Below are 24,969 nucleotides of genomic sequence, written 5' to 3' on the forward strand. Positions count from 1 at the left end.
AGCAAGTGCTCCTAGATGCCCCCTACCACCACCACCACCACCCCCCGCCATTGCCTCAGCTCAGCTCTGAGCTCCTGCAAAGCAGACCCTCCCTTGTCTCCCGTCAGCCTCAGATGGAGCCCAAGGAGGAGCCTCAGATCCGCTGTCTCCTTGATCCGGCCCAAGTCCTGCAGCATCTGAGGATTGCGATGTCCAGTGGCTTCCTGTCAGGTGAGGAGCACTGGGCAGGGGTCAGGACATAGATCCAAGCCCTGTCCCTGCCACCCAGTTGCTGTGTGACCTCAGGCAAGTCCCTTGCCCTCTCTGAGCCTCAGTGTTTTCATCTATAAAATGACAGGGCTGAATTAGACATTATCTGGGGAGAGTTCCACAGGTAGAGCCTGTCCTTACCTTGCCGAGCCTGGGACGTCCTGCCGATGACTGGCCCCTGCCTCCCCATCCTGGGACAAGGAAGCCCTTATAGTTGGGAGCTTGATTAGCTGCTTAGATAATTAAGGGTTTAATAAGGCCCAGATAATTATCTAGACTCCGAAAGAACAGGAGCCCCGATGCTCACGTGATGATTCAGTTTGTTCCAGTGTAAATAGCGCAGAGGAGGAGGGTGGCTGGAGATCCCAGGTGCCTGCACCGGGGCAGGCCCTGGGGAGGGGATGCGGTGGCCGGAGCGGGCACTGGGGCTCAAACTTCCCCTCCCCTAGACTCAGAGCCTCCCATATGTCTGGACACACAGCTGGCACTCATCCATTCCTTTCACAAACGTTTATTGAGGACCCACTGTGTGCCAGGCCTGTGCAGGTGCTAGGGATGCCGTGGTGAGCAAGGCAGTCGGGGTTCCTATCCCGAGAGGGCTCCTGGAGCCTATGGGGGAGATGGGCACTCTGCAAGAGCCTGGTCAGTCCTGGGGACCTGAGGGTGGTGGAAGCCAGTGAACTGGGGGGTGGGGCATGGAGGGAAGAGCAGGGTTATCTTCAGAGCAGAAGACCCCTGGAGCAGGGGATGTTGGAGCTGATGCCTGAGGGCTGAGCAGAGCCAGCTCTGCAAGACAGGGGATGGGGTTTCACCTGGGGAGTTGGCGAGTGCAAAGGCCTAGGACCATCCCGACTGGGCCCCCTCGCCGCTCTAAAGCCAAGTTGGAACGGGGGACAGAAGGACCCAGGTCAGCCCAGTCGGTCTCCATCCTGATCCGGGCCCTGAGCTGGAGGAGCCAGACTACAGATAGCCTCACTGTATCCCTGCAGATCCGCCCCCCCGACCCCCACCTCCCCACCGCCCCCACCCCCCGCAACAGACAGAGGGACCGGCAGGCCCTGCCTCCTCCTGGCACGCAAATCCTCCCTAGTGCCTCCCATCACCTGGCCCTCCTCCCTCCCCCAGGACCATCCTGGGTGTTGGGGGGAAGGGGGAGGCAGGAAGGAAGTGGGGTGGATGGGGTGGGGGAGGTTGGAGAAACCCCCTTGCGTGGGTTTGGGGATCTGGGGCCCAGTGCCAGCCACTGCCCTCACAAGCTGTGCGGCCTTGGGTCGCTCCCTCAACTTCCCTGGGCCACTGTTCTAGCCTCTTTAAGATGAGGGGACAGAATAATAATAGCAATGCTGAGAGGGAAAAGGACAGTCATGCCACCCCCTGTTCCTCTAAATTCAGAGTGGCCCCAGCCGAGTTCCAGTGGCCAGATAGGAGGCAAGCTCCCTAAAAGTAAATACTTTAAGGAAACAAGAGAGTCTCTCCTGGGGCCCTGGATCATCACATGAGCGGGGAAGACTGGTCCAGCCAGCTTGTGGCTGGAAGCACTGGAAGCGCCTCTGACTCAACTCTCACGATGCTGAAAATAATAGTAACAAGAGGGCCCATTTACTGTGAATCTGACGTGTGCCGGGCAGCGTGCTAAGTGTTTGATATGCACTAGTCCATATAAGCCTGAGGACTACCCTATGAGGTAGGCACTTTGGTAATTTTTTTCCATTTTACAGACAGAAAACCTGAGGCTCAGAGAGATCAAGCCACTTGCCCAAGGTATACAGCAAGCGATGGCACAGCCAGGCTGAATCTGGATCCGAGGGGCTCCAGAGTCCAGGCCAAGACCTGCCAAGGCACACCCAAGGGGGCACTGTCTACCCACTGACCTCCCTTCCCGACCCCCCCACCCGCTGCCCCAGCATCACCCTGCCTGGTCCCTGACACAACTCCAAATTCCGCCATCCTTCCAGGACCAGCTGCAGCTCCTTCCTCCAGGGAAACTTCCTCTCCCCCCGGCCTCCCACCTCTCAGATACTGAAGACTGGGCCAGCCCTGAAGCTCAGTGCCATCTTTTCCCTTCCCCACAGACGCTTTGGGGACCCAAGGAGGGCGACTCCCAGCAGCCCCACCTGCCTGAGGGGACTGGGCTCCACGAGGTTTCCCGAGCTCAGGGCTGGGCCAGAGCTCTGGCATATACACGTGCAAGCCGCTCACGTACCACACGCTTATTATGCACTTGCTGTATGCGGGGCTCTGGAAGGGTCAGAGAGGTGTGGAGGGGAGGGAAGCCGAAGACACCAGCAACCAGAAATTGAAGGACATCAGAGTCACCGTGGCAGAGGAGTTTGCACGTGGCCAGGGGAGACTGCATTTGAGCTGGTGGGTGGGGTCATTGAGTTCAGGTTCAGGTGGCCCAGGTGGAGCAAAGAGCCAGGGCAAAGGCCAAGGCCTAGAGAGGAGACGTGCAGGGTGCATATTCAAGGTGAGGAGTGGGCCTCGCACGGACATGTGGGAGGAGGCTGGAGGTTCATGAAGGAGCCAGACCTGCGAGCACGCGGCAGTGAATGCACCCTTCAATACAGGTCTGTATATAGGACGGAATTCAGAACTCGTTTCAGCACGTCTCCTTTAGAGTGAGCACGAAGCTAAACAGGGCACGTGGCGGGGAGGCGGGCGAGAGGAAGGGGCTTCCTGCAATTTCCAGGGCGTTGAGGTGAGCGGTGTAGGTAGGAGAACATCCAGAGAAGCCTGTCTCAGCCACAGGCCCAGACTCAATCCCTCTGCAACCTTCAGCCCCAGCCTGGGGCAGCCTTTCCGCAGCCCTTTCCAAACGAGCCAGGGTCCCCACCACACCCGCCCCTCTCTGGCCGTGCACTCACTCTGAAGGACACTGGCCCACAGCAGTGCCCGAAGGCCCTCTGGCAGCTGCTCAGTGTGTGGCTCTCTGGGCCTCAGGTGGCTGCCACATCTGCAAGTCACAAGCCCTCCCTCTCTCCTCTCCCCTCCCCGTGCTGCTTGCATGGAGGCTCTGGAGGTCTCTTTTCTTTTTTGCCCCACAGCTCGGCGTGTGGATCTTAGTTCCCCGACCAGGGACTGAACACCGGCCCTGCGCAGTGAGAGCGCAGAGTGCTACCCACTGGACCGCCAGGGAATGCCCTGGAGGTGTTTGCTGCCACTGTTTACCCAGCAACTCCAGGTCAGCTCCAACCTGGTAGCGAACCTCTCTGCTACCCAGTAAGCTGAACGGCACGCTCCCCTTCCAGGTCTGAGCCCTTCCAAGTTTCTCCTTCCTTGGGTACTCTCCCTCAGCCCTAGTGAACCGTGCAGAGTTTCCTTAGAGCTTATGCTCTTCTACCATAGTTAATAATCCTTCACACGGAACATACCCTGTTTAAGATATCATGTGGTTTCTATCTTCTGATTGGCCCCAGACTGCTATGCTCATCTGTGCCTCTCAGCAGCCAGCGCCCAGAAGGCCCCTGACTGAATGGCTGAATGGGGTCCCTCAGGGACGGGGCCGGCTCTCTTCAGGCAGACCATGGCTTCCCTCTGGGCAAGGAGCTTGACTCAGGTGCTTCATCCCCCTCCTCTTAAAGGAATGTATATTATAGAACCACGCACATCACAGGTACAGATAAGACCTAGACCACATCATTGAATACATGGGTAGCTGTGTGGATGAGAGGATGGATGGATGGATGGATGGACGGATGGATGGATGGATGGATGGGCAGACAGGTGGGTAGAAAGAAGGAAGAACAGAAGGGAGGAAGAAAGGAATAGGGGCGGATCACTGGCCTGATCGTTTAATGAATCGATCTCACATATTGATCTTCTTCTAGGTTATTAACTTCCTTCATGGGGTGGGTCTGTGTCTTAAATTTTTGTCTCTCCCATATTCCAAACGACCTAGCCTTGGGCTGAGCCTGTATTAAGACCCAATAAAAGTAGGATTAATGAATTAATTACCTAAGCAACCAAATGAAATAAGAGCCATGCTGTCCTGGGTGAAATCACGAGGCTGGATTTTACAGCCTGGCCCTTTCCATCCTCCAGCCCCAACCCCACTTCCTCCCCCCAAGACTCCAGGCTTGTTCCAGGCCCCTCTGCCTGTCACACGGAGGCTTTAGGGATGAACCTATAACTGTTACAGGGAGGGAGGCTAGCATCATGCTGTACCAAAGCCTTTGCTCACTGATGGTGGAAATTCGGGCACATTTTCTCCCCAGGGAAACATAAACAGAACGTGAATCCTGTGTATCTAGGCAGGAAGGAATACCATCTCTGGCTAAGAGATTAGTTTATCAGGGAGAGAAACTCACATGGCTTTGTCCTGCCAGGGTTTGTGCCCCTCTGTCTTCCCTAGGCCATCTTGTCACGTGTGACTCGCTGGGTTTGAAGAGGTTTCAGAGGGAAAAGGAATTAGACATGTTCAGTGAGGCCACAGGCCCAAGAGGCAGATCCTGCCTCCTTTGAACAAAAGTTCGCCTGTGATCGGGGTAAACCAAGATGGAGAAGCCGCCTGAGAAGGCAGTGAGCTCCCGTCACCTGAGGCTCATGACCCAAGGACAAACCCCAGGTGTGGGTGCTGGTGATGGAAGAGGGGACTGGACATCTTATGTCTAGATTCTAGGAAGGTCGCAGTCCTGGGGATCTGCTGTCACCCAGCTCTGAGACTCCGGGCACGTTCCTCTCCTTGCTGGGCCTTAATCTCTGCATCTGTGAGATGGAGCTGCACACTCGGCCTGCCTGACTCCCAGGGCTATTATGAGGTTCTAGGAACAGGATGGGACGTGACACTGTAGAGGGGAAATGCCACCAGGTGAGGGCACAATGCCTAAAGTGCCACCATGGCATTCGTAACTTCCAGGTCGTCTGCATTGCTCCCCTGGGCTAGGAGGTGGTGTTGTCAACAGATACGGTGAGCAGAGACGTGGTCACGTCCTCTTCCTCTCCCAGGCAGCTTTGGGGGCTCCAGGGACGGACAGGACCAGGGCCTGCATGTAGGGACCTGGCCTCCGATATGCAAAGAGTTTGCCAGGCCTGGCTGGAAGTTGCAGCTCAAGAGAAGATGTTTAATGCAAGAGGAGACAGGTCTCTACAGCCTGGAGGAGCTATCTGCTCCTTCCAAGGAGGGGATGAAGGAAGGAGGGGGCTGGGGAAGGAGGGGCGGAGGAGTGGGATTAAGCAGCCTGACTGGGCCATCCAGCTTGCTGGCGATGACTAAGTGTGGCTTTGCCTCAGTTTCCCAAGTGGCTTGAGGCAAAAGGGTCCCCAGAGCAGCTCTCCGAGTGGTCCCACGTCAGCGCTGGTACAAGAGTCTACTGGACACCACGATGTAGCCCTGAAAGACAAAGACAACCACGGGCCAGGTCAGAGGCCACACGAGGACCGTAGGACCCCCAGCCACCCCATCAGCCTGGCTCTAACTTCATGCTCTGCCACTCTTGCTGTGTGTGTCCCGAGGACAGTCGTTTGCCTCTCTGGGCCTCAGTTTCCTGCTGTCACTTGGGGGTGGTAACAGTATCCGCTTCACGAGGCTACTATAAGGATGCAGCCAGATCACACGGGCAGAGCACTCAGTGTGCGGCTGGAGCTTGATTTGTGCTTCCTACGTGGTCAGGCTCATCTCTGTTTTATGACCCAGAGTTCAGACCACTGAGTATCTTCTCCAAGTCGAAGTCTTCCCAGCAGAGCCAGGCACTTCCCCCCATATGTCCCCTGCTCTCTACACTGCACTGCAGAAACTTCCTGGGGGCCTGCTGATCTCTCTCTCATTCATTCATTCATTCATTCAACAAATCTTCACTGATCCTCTACTATGAGCCAAGCCTTGTGCCAGGTGTTGGGGACCCAGCAGAGGAAAAACCAGACCCAGTGCCTGCACTTGTGTAGCTCATACATGGTCCAATATGGTAGCTATTAGCATCTGGCTAATTCCAGTTTCTTCCTCTTATCCACGGTTTCATTTACCCAAGTTTAACTATGGTCCGAAAATATTAAATGGAAAATTCTAGAAATAAACAGTTCATCGGTTTTAAATTTCATGCTGTTCTGAGTAGCATGATGAAATCCCCTGCCATTTTGCTCTGTCCCACTCTGGATGTGAGTCATCCCTTTGTCCAACGGATCTACACTGTACACACTACCTGCACCTCAGTATAGGAAAAACACAGTATTCAATATATACAGGTTTGGTACTATCTATTTGCAGCTTCAGGCATCCATTGGGGGTCTTGGAACGTATCCCCTGAAGATAAGGGGGACTACTGTACATTTACATTAAGTAAATTAAGTAAAATTTAGAATTCACCTCCTCAGTTGCACTGACACATTTCAAGTGCGCAATAGTCACATGTGCCCAATGGCTGACAGTAGCTGCTGCCTTGGCCATTACAGATTTCCATCCTTGCAGGAAGTTCTATCAGGCAGTGCTGGTCTAGGGACCTTTGACATTGGTCCCAGGTGGCTGGATTTGGGAGTGCCAAGGTGGGTCAGCCACCGACCGTGCCTGATCAGGGAAGTCTTGGGGAAATTCCCACTAAAAGCCCTGCTCCAACGTGTGCTGATTGTCACTGCTTAGCGGGGTAGATCACCCAGTCGCCTTGGGACCACTGTTCTTAGGCAATGAGGGCATCCTCCCTGAAAGACATCAGCCAGTCCCACTCAGGGGGTGTGAATGACACAGATGCTGGGCTTGAAGGGCCTTGCTTAAGCTTTCTGTCCCATGCATATCTTACTGAATGAATTAGGAAGAATATTCTCCTTTTATATCTCAGGTGAAACAGAAAGAAGTAGGATCTCACGCTGGGCAGTGGCGATTGAATTTCACCCTGGGCCACAATTCCTGATCCAGGGAAATCCATTTTAGAAGAGTCAGGACCCCTCTCCCACCATCCGGCCTGTGGAGGTTTGTGTACAACGCTGGAAGAACCCCCTCTCTCATCCTCCCCCAGACACCACAGGGGCCGTGCCTATCCCAGGGCACAGAGTCATGGGACCACTGAAGGTCCAAATCCTCCGAATGTGGCCTGGTGTGATTTTGATGAGGACTGAAGGGTGGGTGAAACCCCTGCTCCAATGTCTCTTGACATCTGGAATTTTCCATCTCATTGCAGCCGATGATTCATGGCGTGGTCTGGGCAGGGGGCACTCCCAGGCCTGGCTGACCCTGGACCCCACTGAGTGCACTAGCAGGGAGGGAGGGAGAGAGGTGACGCCCCCGCCTCCCCGAGCCCAGCCTCCCTCCAAAGATGGAGGAGTCCCCTCTGGTCACACCCAAAGGCTCTCACCTCGTAGACAAAGATCTCAGGGGTGACGTACTGGAGGTTGACCACGTGGGGGAGTGCAACCCCCATGCCCAAGAGAGCTGTACGAGGGAAAGGAGAAATCAAGTTCCGCCTGGAGGCGGTAACGAAGTATCACCTGGAGCTGGCCACGTGCTGAAGTCCTCGTGTGCATCATGACACCGAGTTCCACAGATACGCAGGAAGTGGGAGCTGTTATTATTATATCCACTTTATAGAAGGGAAAACTGAGGCTCAGGGAGGGAACAGAACTTAGGTAAGATCACACAGCTGCTAAACAGCTGAGCCAAGATGCACGCACAGGCAGCTGGAATCCCAAGGCCACCCTCTTAGCTTCCGGGCCTAGGAGGTGGGAAGGGGCCGAGACCAAGCCTGGAGCAGGCATGGGGGGCAGTAGGGGAACAGAGGGGCCACACTGGGGCAGAGGGCAGAGCTCACCATTGAGGTGGTCCAGCAGGGGCTTCTCAAACACAGCGCCCATGAGTGGCTGCACATGGTCCGTCTGCAGCCACGGAGCCAGGGAGATGGGGACCACAGGCCCGCCCCAGCGAGGGGCCAGGAGAGACACATGAACACACAGACAGACCGACAGATGGCAGAGGCACAAGGGAGGGAGGAGGACAGGTCACCCCTGTCCAGGCTTCAAGCAGAGCTCAGCTACCCCCGGGGTCGGGTCAGCATCAGGCCCCTGGGAACTGCTGACTGACTGACAGTCACTGCGTGACCAGCAGGTAGACCGGCTGCCCTGTTGGCGCCGACCAACAGACAGATCAACTGACCATGGACAGACTGATGGGCCACCCGACAAAGGAATGCACGGTGGCTGGTGGCCCAGGCACATCATGTGACTGAAAGAGTGGCCGACACTGTCTGACACTGGCTTCTACAGATCATTTACTATTGGCCTCAGTGATTCTTGGGCTGAGGGCAGAGCTGGCGAGCCATCGACACCCAGGCAGAGTGACAGGACAGCTGACTGACCCCACTGAGGAGCTGAGGCTGACTGACCGGCTGCCCAGCAGACAGACAGCCCGGGACAGACTGACTGTCCGATGGAGGGGCTGCCGACTGACCACTGTCCCGAAGCGCCCGGGGAGGAAGCCTGATCAGAGCACACATGCGTGTGAGCACACACGCTCATGCTGCCTCTCCCCGGGCTCACGGCCTGCCCCACCCAGTGAGGGGGTTTCTGGAGACCCCAGCCCCATACTCACGTCAATGAAGCCCACATTGGAGGAGGCCACAGTGAGCTGGACATTCCTGAAAGGGAAGCAGAGGGGTTAAGAAAGGGGCCTAGTGCCCGCCACCCGTGTACCACACCTGCTGCACCCCAAGCTCCTCTGACTGACACTGTGATGGGTGATTGCAGGCACATTGCACAGAGGAACACACTGAGGCTGCTGGGTCCAGGAGGCCTCACTTACCCCAGCACAGATGTGGTCCCCCGAAGCCTCACCCTGGACACGGAGAGCTGGAGGCTCAGGTTCACTACCTGGACACGTGGGGAGAAGAGGGTCAAAGGGCACAGAGCCACGTGGGAGCTCTCAGCTGGCCACCAACTACCCCAGTCTCCCACCCACCGCCGTATTCATTCAGGTGTTTGTGGAGCACAGGCCACTGGAGGAGGTGAACAGCAACCAAAGTAATCAGACAGGATCCTTTCAGAGAGTGGTGCGTGCCATGAAGGCAGAGTGGCATTTGGAGAGATGGGGGCCATCTTTCTCAGGGTGGTCCCGGAAGGCTGCCCGGAGGAAAGCTGCAACATTTAATCTGAGACCTGAAAGATGAGGAGAAGCCAGCCATGCCAAGAGCCAGGGGAAGAGTGCCCTAGCCACAGGGTACAGCACATGCAAAGGTCCTGAGGCAGGAATGTCCTAGCACATGGAAGGAACAGCAAGGACCCCAGTGGGGCTAGAACAGAGCAAGTGAGGAGAGTGCAGGAGGAAGTGAGTTCTCCTTGAGAGTCGCCCACCCCCTGGCCAGCCCCATGCAGCCCACCTCACCCACCACATCGAGGGAGAAGAGGGACTGGAAAGCCGAGTTGGACGCCGGGGCCAGGACCTCCACGAAGGGCTGCAGCCGCAGTGTGGCGTTGTTGGTCCGGAGTGTGACTGTGGGTGTGGCACCCAGCCGCACCTTGAGCACCAGGGGCATGGGCTCAGGGAACTGACGGCCCACCTGGGGAGCAGAGGGGGAGAGAGGGAGGAGGGCACCTGGGGGCAAAGGCTGGTGGGCTCTTTGCTCGTCATTCCTCAGACGCTGATCAAGCCACCGTTGTGCTGTAAGTGCCGGGGCCGCAGAGGTGGGTTCACCCCCGGCCCCTGCCCTCAGGGACACCCAGTCTGATGGGTGGTCACATGAAGACAGGCACAACCTGTGTGATCTGTGCCAGGAGGGAGGGCAGCTCAGGGGCGTGAGAGCGCAAGGAGGCTCCTGGACCAGATGAGGGGTTTAGTCCTCCCCTAGGAGGTAATCCCTGAGCTTGGACTTGAAGATGGATCAGGGAAAGGAAGCAGAAAAGACAGCGCAGGCAGAGGGTACCACTTGTGCACTGCACAGAGGGGAGAAAATGGCATGACGTCTGGGCAGAAGGAGGGGCCTCCCCGAGACGGAGGAGGTGCAGATGGAAAGGTAGGTGCTGGACCCCACGTGGAGCAGACATGAGCCAGCGAAGACCCCACAGCCCAGAGAACCTCCCACCCGAATCCCGGGTCTCAGCCCCTGGAATGACCAGAAACATCACCAACCTCGGGGATGAGCTGGCCCAGCATGGACGTGTTCAGCAGGTTGTAATCTGACTTCTGAAATCAGCCCCCGACACATGACAGGTTTTAGGGCAGCCACTCCCCAAGCTAGGCCACCTCTTGCCTCCCCACCAACCCCGTCTAACCCTTCCAACAGCCACCCTGTGGCCCCAAAACTCCAGCTGCCCCACCCACCCATGATCTGGCCTCAGCACGGTCTCCCCAGGCTGGGCCACCGGGCACGTGTACCCCACGTGCCCTGGGCAACAGGACCAGCTCTCACCAGCTGCCCTGTGATGTCCAGGTTGAGCGCACCAGCCTTCTGCAGCAGCAGGATGGCAGAGTCAAACAGGTCCTGGGAGAGGCCCACGGTTGCCATGGCACCCCTGGTGCCCACGTGCTGTGGCAGCACGAAGGGGGTGGTATCCACAGGCAGGACGATGGGTCTGCTCAGGAGGAAGAGAACAGCCTATGGGGTTGGGGGTGAGAAGGGGGAGAACAGCAGTGGGGTCTCAATAGGCAGGCAGCTCCATGGCAGATCCTGGGCTGTGAGATGCCGCCCAACCCAGGATGCCGCGTGTTGTCAGCCTCACACCTTTGCCTACGTGCCATGCTCCCACCTGGAAGGCTGTCCCAGCTCCTCTCCCCTCAACTCCCCTGCTCCTTTAGGAATCTTCCAGAACACTAAGGACTCCAGAGGCAACAAGCCCCCAGCTCTGGGCTGACAAGGAGGCACTTACGTTGATATTCAAGGAAATGTAGTCATTGGTGATGGTGGGTGTGTCGATCATGGAGTAGTGAACCTGGGACTCTGGACCAATAGGGCTGAGGCCTAAATGAAACCAGGGTAAAGAACAAAAGATGGCATTCTTAGCATTATCCACCAATGCCAGACCCAGGCCAAGAAAACAGGTAGGAAAAGGCCCTGCGAGTAAGCAAATTTAAGGAGCAAAATGCACACCCAAGATGCAGCCACTCACAAGCTGTTGACTGTTAGCTGAGATACAATTCTAACCGTTTTGGTTTCTGCTTTCCCAATCAGTGGAAGGCTAGAGATCCCAAATTAGAAGGAAGGAGAAGTGTCACTTCAGGCACAAATACCCCCTGCAAAAGGCAAGAAAGAACCAGAGAAAAAGAAGGGAGCTCACATTTATCAAGGTCCAGACCACTGTAGGGTTAGGAACCCTTCACACACACACACACACACACACACACACACACACACACACAAATGCAAACACACACACACACATAGTTTGGTGAGTTCAGTCATGCCCCGATTGTATACCTGGTCCGTCTGATTCCAAAGCTACTCTCTCTCCACTTAAACACACCTCTCCTACAAGGACTCAGAAAGCACACCCGCTGGGGCCATTCAGCGCAGGAGCACAGCAGTGCCCGCCCGCCACAGATCCTCGGAGAGGCCCCCAGGGAGGCGAGCTGAGGACTCAGTTCCTATAAGGGTAGTTCCCCAAAGGCTCAGAATATTCTGATTGGGACATTTGCAAAGGGTGAGTCACTTGTGGGAACGACATCTCTGGACACGACTAGACGGCGTGGCAGGGGAAGCCTCAACCTCACTGTCAGGAAAGCCCTCTTAGCAAGAGCTCCTCCCCCAAAGACTCTGGATAACCAAGGTTTAAGTGTACCTCTGTGTGTGTGTGTGTGTGTGTGTGTGTGTGTGTGTGTGTGTGTGTGTGTGTGTGTGTGTGCATTCAGATTTCTGTCTGATTTTCTACTGTCTCTTCTGGATTTCATTTTATTTTCTCTAATATTTTGGAAATTTATGATGGTAAAAGCAATATATTGATAGTATGACTCCATTTCTACAGATCAGTGGTGTCAAAGATGAAGGTGGGAGGAGAGGAGCAGCACAAAGAGATTTTGGGGGCTGGTGGAATGTCCTCTATTTCAAGTGTGGTGGTGGTTACACGACCATATGCATGGTTTTTTTGTTATTGTTTTTTTTTTTTTAACATCTTTATTGGAGTATAATTGCTTTACAATGGTGTGTTAGTTTCTGCTGTATAACAAAATGAATCAGCTATACATAAACATATATCCCCATATCTCCTCCCTCTTGTGTCTCCCTCCCACCCTCCCTATCCCACCCCTCTAGGTGGTCACAAAGCACAGAGCTGATCTCCCTGTGCTATGCGGCTGCTTCCCACTAGCTATCTATTTTACATTTGGTAGTGTATATATGTCTACGCCACTCTCTCACTTCGTCTCAGCTTCCCCTTCCCCTTCCCCATGTCCTCAAGTCCATTCTTTACGTCTGCGTCTTTATTCCTGTCCTGCCCCTAGGTTCTTCAGAACCATTTTTTTTTTTTTTAGATTCCATATATAAATGTTAGCATACGATATTTGTTTTTCTCTTTCTGACCTACTTCACTCTGTATGACAGACTCTAGGTCCATTCACCTCACTACAAATAACTCAATTTCGTTTCTTTTTATGGCTGAGTAATATTCCATTGTATATATGAGCCACATCTTCTTTATCCATTCATCTGTCAATGGACACTTAGGTTGTTTCCATGTCCTGGCTATTGTAAATAGAGCTGCAATGAACATTGTGATGACCATATGCATTTATTTGTCAAAACTCATAGTATTGGACATTACCAAAAATATTATATGTTTTTAAATGAATAAAAACATTAAAAATTGTAAAATAATAATATATATTTTTTGTGGACATATAGAAAATTCTTAAAATATGGAAAAAATATAACTCAGAATCTTAAATTTATTTCTTTTTCAGTATTTTCTTTTACAGAAATAAACTTTCTCTCTCTCAAACTGGAGCAAAGCTATATATAGTTTTGTGTCCTTGTTTTCTTGACAGAGTGGTATGATAGCTTACTTAAAAGCAGAAGTTCTCATGGTAGACTGCCTCAGTTTCTGCATCTGTAAAATGGAACTAATAATGCTAGAGTAAAGCTCTTCTAATATTGTATTTTGCCAGGCATATGGCTAAGTGATCAAATGCCCCTTTAAACTACGCTTTTCAATGGTTCCTGTCACTCCACGTTCCATGTGTACATGACTCATGTAAACAGTCCCCTAGGGCTGGACACTTAGGTTTCCTTTACTAGATTTTTTAAAATTCCTCAAAGACAAGGGCAAGAGCTGGTCTTTGGCATGAACCCAATTACAAGGCATCTTGACAGAGACAACCCCTCTGAGGGAGAAGGGAGAGACTAACGTTTATTGAGTTTATTGCAGACCAGGTACATAACCTGTGCTGTCTTGTAGCAACACATGGGAAAAGTAGAAATTTTGATTCCTATTTTTGGATGGAATGATTAAGCTCAGAGAGATGGAGTGACTTCCCTAAGGTCACACAGCAAGTGAGAAACAGGGCCAGAATTCACACCCATGTTCTTTGATTCCAAGTCCATTTTCTGTGGCCTCTCGGTACCTCCTATTAAGGTAATATTGGGATTGGGGCAGTGAGGGGAGTGGGGCAAGTCAAGCAATGTTCCCCAGACTTTGAGCCGGGCTGGGAAATGTGAACAGAGCAGTAGGTGGACCGGTGAGGAGGATGAGAAAACCCAGGTGAGCTGATTCATGGAGGGTTCTGGCACCATGCTGAGGATTTTATACTCAGAGCCTCTGATTTCCCACCTATAAATTGGGGATAATGATGCCACCTCATAGGACTGTGGTTAGAAGTTTGCACAAGAAAGCCAAAGCTACCTTGATATGAAAATATTCACTAAAGAAGCCACCAAGGATAAACGTGGACCCTGCCAGACATCCCTCCTGGCTTAACACCAACATGTCGCCCCGCACACCTGTCCCCACACCCTCCATTCCTTCACGCCTGTCCTGGGCTGTATGAGAGTTAGATGCAAACCCCTGACTCAAAGGCAGAGCCAACGGATTGCCAAGTGCAGCTGCCAACAGTCTGCGGCTCTGGATTTCACAAAGTCAATGACAGTAACACAGAAGAAACACCAGAATCCCAGGCAAAGCCACTGGGTAGAAGAAGGTGCACTTCAAACAGGAGCAGCTTCAAAACAGGTTTGTGAAAAACCAGAGGACGCCCTGGATTATGCTCGGGGCTCACTGAGAAAATATTACCCCCCAATCAACAGAGGATGCATTCTTTGATCAGTCTGGGTATGGGTGGGTAATTGCCAGTGTCGTCCTTCAATAGTGATAAATACCCCAAAAAAGATGAAGCTGGCCTACTTTTGTAGCTTTTAGTTCCATATTGTAAGTTGAGGACCTGCCCAAGCCTTGTTTAGGATGCATAGTTCTAAGCAGACTATGTGTAGGGCTGGGAGCCCCTGGGACTCTGTCAGTAGCGGTGGAGGAAGGTGTGCGGGCGGTGGGGAGGTGACCAGTGACTGATGGGAGTTGGTGGATACAGACCCCGGCTCCTGCCCCTCAGGTAGGATCACATTAGGCATGTTCAACTCAGTCCCTGGTGGGACCCCCGTGGGAGTGAGCCCCAGCTGCCCCCAGCGGCGCCTTTCCCTCCCTGACTCACAGCCCCCTCCCTAACCAGTGATCCCTAGGACCAACCCCCATTTGAACCACTTGCACTAAAATCTGAATCTCAGGGTCTGCTTCTGGGGGGACTAGTCTGACAGTGGTCTTGTCCTGGTACACTCCTAGCGCTCCCTGGATAACGAAGATCCCTGGAAAAATCAGGCGTGGAACAAGGCTGATGGAAAGTGCAGGGGGGGGAGCCTTGGCTCTGGGCCCCTGCGGGGTGGTGCGTGGCCCCTGAGGTGGGAAACAGGTGCATGGGCACTTGGGAGCAGAGGAGCTTGAGTTCTGTCGAGGATGTGCTGAGTCAGAGGAACCTATGGGACCTCCAAGAGGAGATGTCCAGGAGGAGGAGGAATATAAGGGCCTGAGCCCTGACTGTGGGGGGCAGGAAGAGAGTCCAGCAAAGAATGTGGGAGATGTGGCAGCTAAACCAGGGGAGGATGGGGTCCCTGAATCTCCAGGCAGGGGAGGAAGCAATTGCAAACTGAGATGTACCCCCCCACCAACACACACACACACACACACACACACACACACACACACACACACACACACACACACTAAACATTCAAAGACTTGTTCTAGAATTTGGAGAGTCCCATATTCCACCAATAATGGTTCAGTCATCCTATGATTGACCTCCCAATGGTGGACCCTGATGCAAAGCTGGGGTCTTTGAAGGGTCATGGGGGCCCCAGAGGATCTCAGAGGCCCCAGGTCCTCCCCCTGGGCTCCCAGTCTTACCAATTAAAGTGCCCAGGTGGACATTGAAGCCCTGCACCAGGTTGGAGATTCTCAGGCACAGCTGCAGAAAGACAGAGGCGGCCGGGTTAGGGTGGCACTCAGGGTGGGAGGGGGTGAGGCTAGGAGGGTCTAGAGCCCTGTCTAGAAGCTCTCCCAACCCAGCCACCAAGGAGCCCTTCCTTCCTCCACCAGCCAGTGGGCATCTTCCAGCACCTCCTCTGGGCCCTGGGGATTCAGAGGGGAAGCTGGGGCTTGCGGGCGCTGAGGAAAGGGCAGGGGCTGTGGGACACAGCAGAGGTGGCCACAGCTAGGCCCAGGGGACTGAGGCCGGTAGCCTGCTGCATTGGGGCCCAGAGGCCAGCAGGTGGAAGGGTGCCACGTGCAGTGGGGGCAGGCAGTGGTCAGCCAGCCAGGGCAGGGGACTGGAGTCCTGCGGGGCCAGTGGGCCGCCAGAGAAGTGGATGAAGCTGGGGTCAGTGTGACAGAGGTGAGACAGAGGGGAAACTGCAAGGCCGGGGGCGGCCACAGCTGGTCTAGGCCAGAACAGGTGAGGCTGAGCCAGGCGAAGTCAGGAGTCAGAGGAGAGGGCCGGGTCAGTCTGTACTGCCTTCAGCCCTCCAGCCTCAGTGTTCTCATCTGCAGTATGGGGACACTGAGGCCTGTCTCTTGGGCGTGTGGGATGGCGCACAGTGGGTTGACTTGGTCTCCACTCCTGCCCCTTAAAAGAGGTGGGAGTGGGGTGGGAAGGGGCAGGGAGAGAGAGTTGGCTCCCCTGGGACAGTGGGACCCTGGCCCCAGGGCCACTATCGCTCACCAAGTCAACCACGCACAGACAATGGCAGGAGCTAAAATAGCAACGGTAACAGCAGCACTCACTCTCCCCAGACTGTTGTAAAGTCTCCACAGATGGTAATGCACTCAGCCTCCACAGCCAGCCCGCCAGGGACTAGGGACATTCACTCTCTCTGCCTGACAGATGTGGAAGGAGGGGCAGAGGGAGGCTAGGTGACTTGTCCAAGGTTCACAGCTGGGAAGGAGGGGACCAGGATTGGAAGCCAGGTCACATCTGGCTCTGGTGCCCAGGCCCTCGCCCGCTCGCACTGTGTTCTCTTTTCACAAGCCACGCAGCCCCGAACGCACCGTCCCCACCCCACGCTCCAGCTCGGCCCTGGGGCTGGTCCGAGAAGATGAGCCCCCCTCCCCTGCAGCCCCACACCCACGCCCTGCTTGGGTCCCCACATCATTGCACGGGACCATTGCCCCAGCCTCTTCCCTGCCCTCATGGGGAAATTGGGGGAGCCCCACGAAGGGCCTTCTACTGAAGAAAAAAGAAAAGCACTAGCACCCCACCTCCCCCGTGCCTGTGATCCCCGGTTCATTAGCTACGCCTGGAGGTGAGCGACGCCCGCCTTCCGCGGGGTCTGGCGGAAGGTCCTTTACCTTGTTCTGCAGCACAGCTTTGATGTGATTCTGCAGCGGGGCCAGCAGCGCAGGGGCTGTGCTGAAGAAGAGACCAGGAAGGGTCCCTGAGCTCCAGGTCGGCATGTTGGGGCCTGTCTCTCCGCAAAACCACAGGTCCCAGAGAAAAGATTATCCCCTCGGCCGGGGGCCAGTGATTCCCACTCCACACCCTGCCACGTGCCAGGCACAGTACAGGCACAACTGTCCCCACAGAGGAGGAACTGAGCTGCCAAGAGGGGGGTCATTGGTCTCAAGGTTTGGAAGTGGCCGAGATGCGAGAATGAGGCCAGGCTCGAGGGAGACAGAGGGTGTTGCAAAAGCTGGACACGGCCACATCCTTGGCCAGCTGGCCTCATGGCCACTGTGCCCAGTGAGGCGGGGGTGGGGCTGAGGGCCCGGGTCTGCTTCCTGTGTGGGCCCCATTTCTCTGCAACGCACCTACTAAAGTCCCTTCCTCATTGAGAGGTGGGTCTGAGTCAGTGTTTCTCTGCGCGGATCCATTGGAAATCACAGTTCTTTGGTCTCCTAAAATGCTGACCTTAGCCACTTCCCAGCCTCACTGAATGGCCTCTTGGGGAGGTGGGAGGATGGCATCTATGTTCTCAACAGCATCAAACTCTGGGCTCCATCTCCCCGTCAATGAACCACGAGCAGCCCCTGCCCATGAGGACCATGAGGGCTCGTGGGGGGTTGTGAGTTACACGGGCTGCTCATGGGATCCTGGTGGGAATAGATTTATCACCCAAGTCTTCTCTGAGGAAGAAGTCCAGTCTTTGTGTAAATGTCGCACCCTCTTAAGTCTCTAAAATACTCAACCACCTCACAGTGAGCCCCCATCCACGGGCGGGAAGGTGTAGACCTAATGCAGAGGAATTCACAGCGGTTGGGTTTGCCAGGCTGCCAGGGTTTGAACCCGTTTGCCAGCCGTGTGACCTTAGGCAAGTCACTTAACCACTCTAGGCCTCTGTTTGCTCTCCTGTAAAATGAGGGAAATGCTTCCACCTACCTGGTAGGACTACTGTGAGGTGATGCACAGAAAGGGCCCAGAGCACACCCAGCACACAGCAGGTGCTCTGGAGGTAGAGCGGCTGTCAGTTTTAGATGCCAACAGGAGCAGCCACCTGACTCACGGGGAGAACCTGGCGGGTCCCAACCCCTCCCTGGGCCTCAGACTCCTCATCTCTGCGGGGAGGGGCAGCCCTCTGAGGTCCCTAACAGCGGCTGCCAGCCCAGACTCCCTCCCCATATAGTATGTTAATGGCCAGTGTGCACTGTCATGTGGTGCAGGGCAGTAGTGGGGACATGGGCTCTGGCCACAAACTCACTGTGTGACCTCAGGCAACTTCCTCCCCCTTTCTGAGCCTCAGTGTGCTCAGCCATAAAATAGGTGTGATACTGTGGGGGCGGGTGGGTGCAGTGCTCAGGTCTGTTTTGGTAACTGGATGAAGTAGAAAGTTCAAGAAATGACATCACGGCCTCGGTGTCTGGGATCCTGAAGCCCAGCCCCCAACAGGCACCCACCTGTTATGGCCATCAAGCACGATGGCTTTGTCGAAGAGAGAGAAGCAGCCGGAGATGCTGACCACGGGGGTCCCGATGGAGCCCTGGCTCACAGGGGTGTCGGCCAGCAGTGCCATGGGTAGCATCAGATGCAGGGGCTCTGGGACACTGCAGGGACACCAGTCCTGAGCCACAGTGGCACTGTGGACCAGCAAGCCCACATTGACTGATGCAAGACCCCACAACCACCGCCCTCCCCGCCAGCAAGAGCCTGCTGACCATTTAACACAGGCAGGGCCTGCACTCAACATGAGATGGCCCCACCTGGGGCAGGCCGGATGCTCTCCCAAACTCCACTCAGGGTCACAGACATTGCAGCAGCTGACCGTGAACTCTGGCTCCCTGTACCCTCTTACTGCGACACCCTGGGCCAGTCATTCCCCATGCTGAGCCTCAGTTTCTTCTTCTGTAAAATGGACACAAGATAGGTGGTACCTATCTCACAGGGCTGCTGTGCTGAGTTTTCTAGGAGACAATCATGTGAAAACATCCTGCTTGGAGCCTGGCCCCCAGTGAGCCCTCATAAAATGGCAGTGTCAGCTCAGAGGAGTTAACATAAGAATGCCCAGCTCCAAGTTTGAAAATTAAATGCATATAAAGTGACTGATGCACAGAAATAATTCTAATATTTTATTGAGCATCTACTATGTGCCTTGCACTGTGAAAGGGTAATGTAATTTAAATCACAGTAATGAATCCATTCACTGCAACCTTCATAGCCATGCTGCAAAGTTTCATTTCGTTTTGTTTTGTTTTTACAGAGGAGGAAACTGAGGGTCAGAGAAGTGAAATGATTCTGCCCAGTTGCATAGCTGTTGAGTAGGGTCTGGACTCTCAGAAATTCTCTCACTGTCTCCCTCCCCACTGGAGGCTGGGAGAGAAGACACTGGAGAGAGGGTGCTGGACAGAGAGTCAGAAGGTCTGAGTTCGGATCCTGGAAGTTGCTAAACGCCCTCCTCTCACTCTGCCCTCGGAGAGTTCTTGAAAATTCTCCTGCTCCCAACAAGGAGGTTCACTCACCGAAAGATCTTGAAAGTAAAATTGGTGGCTGCCAACAAGTGTATTCCAAAGCCAGCAATAAATTTCAGCTGAAGGTGGGGCACATGGACATTCAGAATCTGAATCCTGCAGGGTAGGAATCAAAGTGACAGGGTGGCCCCCTTTAAACCACAGAATCAACTCTTGGGTGGGTGCTCTGAGCCCACTCACACGGTTGGTGTTTATAAAGGACATTCTGACAACTAGAACTAAGGGATGAGGAAGAAGTAGTGAGTTCTCCATCATGGAGGGCATGCAAGCCAAGGTTAGCCAACCAACCAGTAGGGAAAAGATGCAGAGAGGACCCCAGCATTGGGCATGAATTGGGTGAGATGATTACTCAGGTCTTGGAGGGATTTTAGTTTCTGACAGGGGTCTGGAAAGCTGGGAAGGTAGGGAAAGAAAGACTCTGGCATCTACAGAAGGCAGAAATTCCCTCTAGTCAACAGCTTTGGCCTGTAGCCCTCCAGCAATGGGAAACTCACTCCCTTCAAAGCTGCTTGTTCTGACTGCTAAGCGCTCTCCAGCTAACCTAAGATTTCTTTTTTTTTTCCTAAATGAAAGCCATTTTTTTTTCCTGCACAGTAGTTAGTTGTGGGGAGCACTAGAAAGTGGTATAAATTTTAAAAGTCACGTCAAAACACTCTCACTGTTAGCACTTGGGTGACAGCTTTCCATGACTCTCCTTAGGACACAGGCTGACCTAGAACCTGCTTCTTTTCACTGGACAACCATTCTGGATGTGTTCCCACATCTACAAACAAGGACTCTTGGAGCTGTTTTCAAACAACCACATGATGTCCTCTGTGTGGCCGGACTGCAAATCATTTAGGGATCCTCAGTTGTTGGGTACTGACGTTCCCAGCCACCACATTATCAGCCACACCATGAGCGGCAGCCCAGCCCTACCCTAAGGTCTCAAACTGGGGGCTTCCACGCTAGCTGTCTTTTCACCTACCCAGTGTTCGAAAGTTTTAAATGATTTTTAATTAGTTGCCATCATTCAAAACTTGATAGATTTTAAATATACAGGTATGGTTCTGGGATCTCCTATGACAATGCACAGAGTGATGCAGCTCTCAATGCTTTGCACTATTTAAAGATCATAGCAGAAAGAAAGTCAGCTTGGAGCAACTGAGAAAACCCTTCAGCAGCACGTGAAAAGTTCTGCTTTCACTCCTTCCCAAGTAATAAATCGTTTACTAAATGTTTCAGTTTGTCTGTTGTTTCTAAATCTCTTCACAGAGTCCATCAACACCCCGGATCAGATTTAATTATCTCCAAGAAGTTGTTATTAAGCTCTTTTTAATGGCTTCAACTTTGTATCGGTGTATTGCATTTATAAACTTTGTACCATAGGCAGATTGTAGCACCCATTTTACAATGCTACGTCTGAAGAAGGAAGAAACTGCATGTTTGTTGTTGATGATGATCACAATGATGAAGAAATAAAATTGCTAGCAAGAGTCAAAAAATGTATATGGTTTTTTATAAGAACATATATATTCATATATACATATATGAGTTCTTATACATATATAATATATATACACACACACACATATGTATATATGGATTCTCTTGGAAATCCAGAGTCCTGGCTATAATGAGTCTGCATTCCCGCAATTAGCCCAGCCCCTAAAAGTGTCTGAGTTTGAGGTGCCCCCACCTACCTCTGCCTTTGAGCCTCTCTGCATTACAGGGGGCTGTAGGGGTAAATTAGGCTCAGATCTGTGTCCAGATTCAGTGTCTGGCTTTTGGAGGAAGTAGCCAAGGGTCTTGCCAGCCCTGGGGACCCAGGAGCCACAGTCTTGGCCCCTGGGTGTAGAAATCTACTAATTAAGAGGCACCAGGTCCCCATGCCTGGTCCCATCTCGTAAATCCTCCATTCAGCCGGCAGGTGGGAGTATCTAACCTGGGGAGGGAAACACTCACCTGGTGGGCTGGAACTCCCCTCCACTCCAGTCCTGGAAATGCGGAACAGTGACCTGCAGGGCGCGCTGGAGAGGGGCTTTCCCGGCTTCAGCCACTGAGGGGCCAGAGCAGGGTGAGGTCAGGTTGTCCTCAGGAGCCACCGAGAGAGACCACACTGCCCACCATCCTCCCCACACCTTGGGCAGAGAGAACTCAGAGATTGGAAGGGGTGGCCTTGTCCACGGGCTCATGGGGGGCCACTTGGCTCCCCATGTGCCCACCTTGGGTGCACGACCCCACCAGGCCCCTCCAGACGTGCCTTTCCGCCTCTCTCACTTCTGCCTCTCCAAATCCTACGTGTCTACCCTCTCCTCGAAAACAGTAACACCCTGTGCCCTTTTGCAAGGACCGGATCAGACCCCACCTCCCCGGGAGCCGCCACAAGCCCCCAGGCAGAAGGAGCATTTCCCCGTCCTGCAGGGATGGGGTGGGGACCGCCTCACCTGGAGGCTGAGGGCTCTGGAGTCCCTCAGATTCTGGGTGCAAACCCCAGCTCTGCCACTCACTCTCTGTGTGGCTGCCCTGTGCCTCATGTCCCCCCCTATTCATCTGCAATGACTAGAATGGTGCCTGTCACATGGGGTCCTTGTAAAGACTGACTCAGTTCACAGGAAATGTTAGCGCCCATGGCTATTTGATTTTTGCAGTAATAATGGCTAGCACTTCTACAGTGCTCTTCTGTGCCAGGCACTGTTCTGAGGGCTTTAGCTTTCCTCAAAATTCTATGACGTCAGTACCATATCAGGCCCAGTTTTCCGAGAGCTGAGCGCCCTGGCCAGGAGAAGTCAGATCTGGGCCAAGGCCCCCGGCCCTCATGGCCCAGGACTTCCTCCCGTACCTGGGCTGCTGGGCTGACAGAGGCGCTAACTAAACAATTAACCACGAGCAGAATTAAAATGAGAGGTTGTGGTGCAGGAAGGGAGCATCAAAGGAGGAGCCCAGAGGCCCGAACTTCGCTCAGACTCGCTGTGGGACCTGGGGAGTCCCTGTGCCCCTCTGGGTCTCCGTTTCCGCAGACCCTAGAGCATAAAGGTGGTGGTCTCCATGCTCCCGAGGAGACCTGAACGTCTCCTGCCTGACCGTCTGCGGCTGAGCTGAGATTCACACCCAGGCCTCTGGACTCCATCCACAGTGCTCCCCTGACACGGGCTTGAACCCTGGGGCTTGCGGGATGGGACGGGAGTAAAAAGCCACCAGCCCGGCCATGGAAGAGGTGTGTGCAGTGTGTTCTCGGCAGTTTGTTTCCGCTGAGAACAAACAGGCAGGTGCACCCGGGAGGGCTGTCTGGGGACAAAGGAGGCTCACACAGCACAGCAGAGGGAGGGAGCCAGGGGAGGGCAGCAGGCCTCCTTCCCTGCCTGCAGTCATCCATGTGCCACTCTAACACGGATCACTGACCCCTTTCACTGTCTGCCCATGTGCCCGGATGCAAGGTTCCGGAAGGCTGTGTGTGCCCCATGGGGACCCTGCAGCTTCCTTGAGCCACTGCCTCGCTGCTTTGTGGCCTGGGACCCCTGAAAGTCCCCTCCACTGTCTGACCTGAGTTTCTCACATTGTTATCTGAGTTTGGTCTGGCCTTGGGGAAAAGAGCTTCTGATCTCTCACCGCTGACCCAGCGTTGGTGGGATCCCAAAAGCCTCCCCAGGGACAGCTGGTGGGCAGCTTTTGTCCCTTCCTGGGTCTAGATGTCCTCATTTTGCCCTCTGCCCTAGGACTGGACAGGACTTGGAAGGAGAGAACAGAGACATAGGACACAGGCCTCGCCCAAAAAGGGCCCAGAGAGGGGCTGGTTCTCACTCTGAGCCCAGCAGCGCTAGATGTGCCTCTCCCCAGCACGCATGCGCATGCAGGCCCCCAGGCATACATACACCCAGGGTGCACAGCCACAGCGGTACACACGTTCAGGCCTGCACTGTGGCCCTTGCACACAGGCCAGCGGTTAGGCACCCTCCCCAACACACGTGGGCACATCTCCATGGATTTTCAAACTCATACCAGACGCACACAAGCAAAAGGAGCCCCTCACACCGACCCATCCTCACATCACTTGGGCACGGGAGCACATGTGCACACCGGGCACGGCATGTAACTCCCACTCACGCATTCATTTATTTATTCATTAATAAATACTTGTTGAGCAGCACTGTCTGGGGGCCAGGGACGCAGCGGCAGAAGAGAGAAAATCCAGGTCCCTGTGGGGCTTTGAGCTCATCGATGCACGTGTACACTTAGGATCGTACACACACGCACAGACATGGACTCACAAACACATGCTCATGCAGAGACACACGCAGGACAGCCTGGCGGCACGTCTCTTACCGTAGCTCAGCACTTCCTTGTTGAGTCTGACCACGGTGTCCGGCCTGGAGGCACCGACCATGGGCAACAGCAACGCCAACAGCAGGCCCAGCCCGCGTGCCCGAGCCATGGCGGCCCTGGCCCCTGCCCCCCAGGATCTGTGCGCTGGGGTGGGGACAAGCATCAGGGAACTTGTCCAGAGCTGTCCCACCCTGGGCGGCTTAAACCTACCCCAGCCAGGACGTCACAAGCCGTGAGTGGTGATCCCAGCCCTGCTCACGACCCGCCACACGTCAGGTTTTGCATCTCTGCATGGGGAAGAATTCCCTTCCCAGCCTGCTTCATCAGGAACCACGGGGACATCTGGTCTGGAAATGGCCCCCAAGGCCCAGAGAAGACATGGCCTTGCCTAGGGCCACACAGCAAACTAGGACCCGGTGCAGGACCCAAGTTGTGCCAAAGGAGGATGGAGAGACTCCCAGATGTGGAGACTGAGGGCAGCTTCCTGTCCCAAGGAGGGAGCCCAGGCCCAGCACCCCAAGGCCCAGGCCTGTGTCGTCTGATGCCAGGAATCCAACCCAGCCTGGTGCCCAGTTGTCCGAACCCAGCCAGAGGAGGACCCAGGGTGGTTCCCATCCTCATCTCATCCTGTGCCAAGTGAGGTATGTCCTAAGTGTAGGCCTCTCACATGGCCCCCGGCCCCTCCCGACCCAGCCCAGCTGGGTGGACTTGGGGAGAGGGAGTCAGGCGGGACCGGGGGGCCACTGCTCAGATGGGTAACTAAGGCCCAGTGGGGCGGCACTTGCCCAGTGTCCCACAGCAAGACCAGGGATGCACCCTTCTGCAGAAGGCTTTTGGAAGTAGCATCCCCACTGAACAGATGGAAAAGTCAAGGCTCCTCCCTGGAGGAGTGCCAGCCCCATCTCCGTTCCTACCTCAGGCAGTTCCCGGGGTAGGTGGATTCTCAGTCCCAGCCAAGCCCTCCGCGGCCCGGGGCAGGTGCGGAAACTGCTTTATGAGGCTCCCCGGTACACAGGGCCCACTGGGGGGGGTATCCAGGGAGGGGCAGGTTTGCTTGTGGTTGCAAGTGTTTTCCCTGCA

At 54.5% G+C, this 24,969-nt stretch overlaps 1 protein-coding gene and 1 pseudogene across 3 annotated transcripts in view; one reads left to right on the top strand and one right to left on the bottom strand.

Annotated features, from left to right (window-relative positions):
- Nucleotides 1–24,969, top strand: part of LOC309646191 (small ribosomal subunit protein eS24 pseudogene) — a 143,199-nt pseudogene that overhangs the window by 60,028 nt on the left and 58,202 nt on the right. The window lies entirely within an intron of this gene.
- On the bottom strand, nucleotides 5,289–24,904 carry BPIFB2 (BPI fold containing family B member 2). Of its 2 annotated transcripts, XM_082429887.1 has the most exons (16): nucleotides 24,804–24,904; nucleotides 23,890–24,033; nucleotides 21,532–21,625; nucleotides 19,579–19,683; nucleotides 18,520–18,666; nucleotides 16,978–17,038; nucleotides 15,538–15,598; nucleotides 11,026–11,117; nucleotides 10,569–10,754; nucleotides 10,289–10,342; nucleotides 9,549–9,719; nucleotides 8,966–9,033; nucleotides 8,756–8,801; nucleotides 7,980–8,043; nucleotides 7,527–7,603; nucleotides 5,289–5,578 (listed from the first exon to the last, which is right to left on the bottom strand). In XM_082429887.1, the coding sequence occupies exons 2-16, from the start codon at nucleotides 23,996–23,998 to the stop codon at nucleotides 5,537–5,539; spliced, it is 1,377 nt and encodes a 458-aa protein (XP_082286013.1). In that variant the 5' UTR covers nucleotides 23,999–24,033; nucleotides 24,804–24,904; the 3' UTR covers nucleotides 5,289–5,536. The 2 variants fall into 2 exon arrangements, with proteins under 2 accessions (XP_082286013.1, XP_082286014.1); XM_082429888.1 differs by lacking the exon at nucleotides 10,289–10,342.

The sequence above is a fragment of the Balaenoptera physalus genome (genome assembly GCF_965194825.1).
Source record: "Balaenoptera physalus genome assembly, chromosome: 16".
NCBI lineage: Eukaryota > Metazoa > Chordata > Mammalia > Artiodactyla > Balaenopteridae > Balaenoptera > Balaenoptera physalus.